Consider the following 3,440-nt stretch of genomic DNA (forward strand, 5'->3'; position numbering starts at 1 on the left):
CTTTGTACACACATACATCTTTTCACATATGTGTGAGTACCTCTAAGGTATAGATTCCAAGAGAAGAAATTTCTGGGTGAAGAGATCACACATATAAAAATTTTGGTTTGGAAATGTGCTTTTCTGGGGGAACACACTTTTCTTGGGAACTATGTTAACAGACTGGAGATGTATATGCATAACTCTTTGGTTTGTCTTCTGGGAATTTTTTTTTTTTTTTTTTTTTTTTTTTTTTTTTTTTTTTTTTTTTTTTTTTTTTTTTTAAGGGTAGTACAACAATATATTTAATTGTAAGGGTAGTACAACAATATATTTAATGCCACTGAGCTAAATACATTTAAAAATGGTTAAAACAGTAAATTTTATATTATGTATACTTTATCACAATTTTTATAAAAGGTACTGATACATGGACAAATCTTAAAAAAAAATAAACAAAAACAATCTACATGAACAATAATGTAGTTATCGTACTAATGATCTAATATAACCTATTGGTATAAATAAACATGACCACTTGAAAGAAAAAAAAGAAAAAAAAATCTACATAAAAAATGCAAGACAAAAAAGTAAAAAAGCCTTCATATTATGTGATTCCATTCATTTGAAAATGTTCAAAAATTCATTGGTGATAGTTGCACATCATCTGTGACTATACTAAAAACCAATGAATTATGCACTTTGGTGAACTGTTTATGAATTATTTCTCAATTAAAAAATTTAACTCGTTTTCAATCTATGACTACTAAAGACAAATACTATTCTATAAATTCTGGAACCACATTATGGTGCCACATTGAACAAAGAACAAAAATAATGAAAGGACTGTGGTTTAAAATGGCTGGCAGGGAAGATCAGAAAGGTCTGTACCAGGGCATGGTGGCTTTCCAATCACAGGGCAAGAACAAAGGCAAGATCATGGAACACACTAGAATGAAGCTGATCAAAGACCTTTATTCTGGTCCTCATCATTCATTAAGCCACCTATGCAAACAATTTCATCTCTGCCCCAAGCAGCAACAGCTGCATCCAGGGCTAAAGTGGAAGACAGACATAAGTAGTGGAAGACCTTATAAAGAAAAGTTATCAGGTAAGAATTCTGCTTATCCCGGCTTAAGTAAAGGTAGAACAGGAAGATGTGCATATGTGCAGAGATTCTGTTCTTCAAAGCTGAGGCCTGCAGAGAGGCAAGCTGAAGAATGCAGTGAAGGCTCAAAAACTGTCCAGCTCAGCAATCAATCCAAAGTACCTTCCAGAAAAGCAAATTCATCGACAGCTTCTATTGCATTATCCAAATCTCTCCTCTGAAGGGTTTTCCTCTTTCCTTGTTGAGCACAACAGTAGGCATCTTTTGCAATCGTCTCCACAAATAGTTCCGCGGCTCGTGCCAGAATGAAGATGGCTTCCTGTCCCGCTAGCGTCACGTCGGGGTCCGCCTTCACCAAAGCCTTCACTCGCGCCAAAGGCAGCCTCGAGAGACGAGCCCCCGGGGCACTCGTTGGAGCTTGAGCCTGAGAGGCCGCTGCCTCCCCTCCAGGCCCCTCCTCCTCCCGGGGCGCCCCACTTCCAGCCGCTGCCGCCATCCTGGCCCTAAGCGTGCTGCGCGCGGCCGCCGACGACCGGGAATTTTTTTTTTTAATGTCAAATATATCATCCTTCTCTTAAGAACATACATGAAAAGCTGGATTGTAAGCCCAATGTCCCGGGAGGCTGAGGCAGGAGAATCGCAAGTTCAAAGTCAGCTTCAGCAATTAATGAAATCCTAAGCAACTTAGAGAGACCCTGTCTCAAAATAAAAAAAAATACATATTTACATGTGTGTGTGTGTGTGTGTGTGTGTGTGTGTGTGTGTGTATATAAATATAAATATATAATTTTTTTTCTTTCAATCTCAGAGAACGTGATTCCTATACCATCTTCACTTTTGGTTTCCTCTTCTCCCTATTCTCATTTTCATTTTGTTTCATATGCATACTTACTTAATGCATTTTAAACTTTTCCTGTATCTTTACATAATGTAACTTTTGCACCAAGTGCTTCCAGAAAAACTTTCATTCAACCTTTTTTTTTTTTTTTTTTTTTGCTATGAGTGCAGAAAATGGTTGAATGGAGGTTTTTGATGACAGCCCTGAAGCAGGGAGGGAACCGACAGACAGCTATCTGTTGAGAGGGCTCTGTTCCCTGCAAACCCTCTGTAGAGCGGGTTCACCTTGCTTTTCCAACACTTTCCTAAGACTGGGATCTTAGATGCAGATGAGAACCAGATCTATAAGACTCCAAAGTCTGTCCTGCACAACATGTTGCCTTTGCTGTGTGGAAAGTTATGCTGGTGTATCCATCTATAACAGGTTCATGGCCCTGTCACTCCCAAGGCTGCTTCTGAAAGACAGTTGGGATGTGAACCTCAGGCTTACTGTGGTCCTCACACTCGGGGAAGCCTGACCTCTTGGGGCACACCTGCATGTCTTGCATTAAGAGGACTGTCTCTCATGCCCTCCACCTCAGACTTTTGAACTAAGTACAGAGGTTGGATGATGACTCTGTCTGAGTGAGTATATCCAGATTCATTGATGTCAATCAAAGCAAAGGGGCTTTCATTGTAGCAGGAGGGCCTGGGGTAACACTGCTGCAGGGTAGGACTCTGCTCAGGGAGAGGTGCTAACTATAGAAATGAGTTAGCGGAGATGAGCATGGAATCCCCTTGTGGTGCCCTTGAAAGAATAAGCCAGATCTTCAATTGTCAGAGGCTTAGGGTGGATGATTAATAAGGCCCCTGTGCCAGCCCTGCTAAACTTCCCTAGAAAACTACAAATCCACAATGCCAACTGGTCATTAAACTCCATTACTCCAGGCTCTCTTTTCTCAACAAAATTTGGCTTAGGCCACCAGGTGGTGATAGTTCAATAGAAATAAGCCACAAGTGAAAGCATTAAAAACAGGCTAGAAAGCTCTGAAGCCAAGAAAGGATTTTTTTTTCTTCTTGTGAACACAGTGGCCCTGATGAGTGGGCTGGTCGAGGAAAATTTGGAAGCTCTAGGGGAAACTCTGAATAACAAAGACAGAGGAAGAAGCAGATGCCACATGTGGTAGCCTCCTTGGCCTCTCAGGGGTCACCCAGGCTCCCTTGTGTTCACTCTTAGTCAGATTCAGAGGCCAGGGCACTGCTGCCCAATGGATCATGGGCAGATGAAATATGCCACCTGGAATGATTAGATCAAGGCCCACTAATCTGCAGGAATGATCAGTAGGATAGGAGTAGTCTTCATGGAGCTGTCCAGGGTTCTTACCAGGGCTTCCTTTGTGGATTGGTCTTTGGCTTTCTTGCCTTTTTTTCCAGGGCTTTGTCACAAAAATATATATTCCTAATATATATTTGCTGAATTGCTTCCTCACTTGACAGTCTTATTGTGCCCTTGGGACCCACCAATTAATCTGCCAAA

General features: G+C 41.0%; 1 protein-coding gene across 1 annotated transcript; it reads right to left on the reverse strand.

Moving 5' to 3' along the window:
- Positions 1-934: 934 nt before the first annotated feature.
- On the reverse strand, positions 935-1,608 carry LOC143409896 (DNA polymerase epsilon subunit 4). The gene has a single exon (XM_076870473.1). The coding sequence runs from the start codon at positions 1,581-1,583 to the stop codon at positions 1,236-1,238; it is 348 nt and encodes a 115-aa protein (XP_076726588.1). The 5' UTR covers positions 1,584-1,608; the 3' UTR covers positions 935-1,235.
- Between the last annotated feature and the right edge of the window lie 1,832 nt (positions 1,609-3,440).

Source organism: Callospermophilus lateralis, chromosome 11 (genome assembly GCF_048772815.1).
Source record: "Callospermophilus lateralis isolate mCalLat2 chromosome 11, mCalLat2.hap1, whole genome shotgun sequence".
NCBI lineage: Eukaryota > Metazoa > Chordata > Mammalia > Rodentia > Sciuridae > Callospermophilus > Callospermophilus lateralis.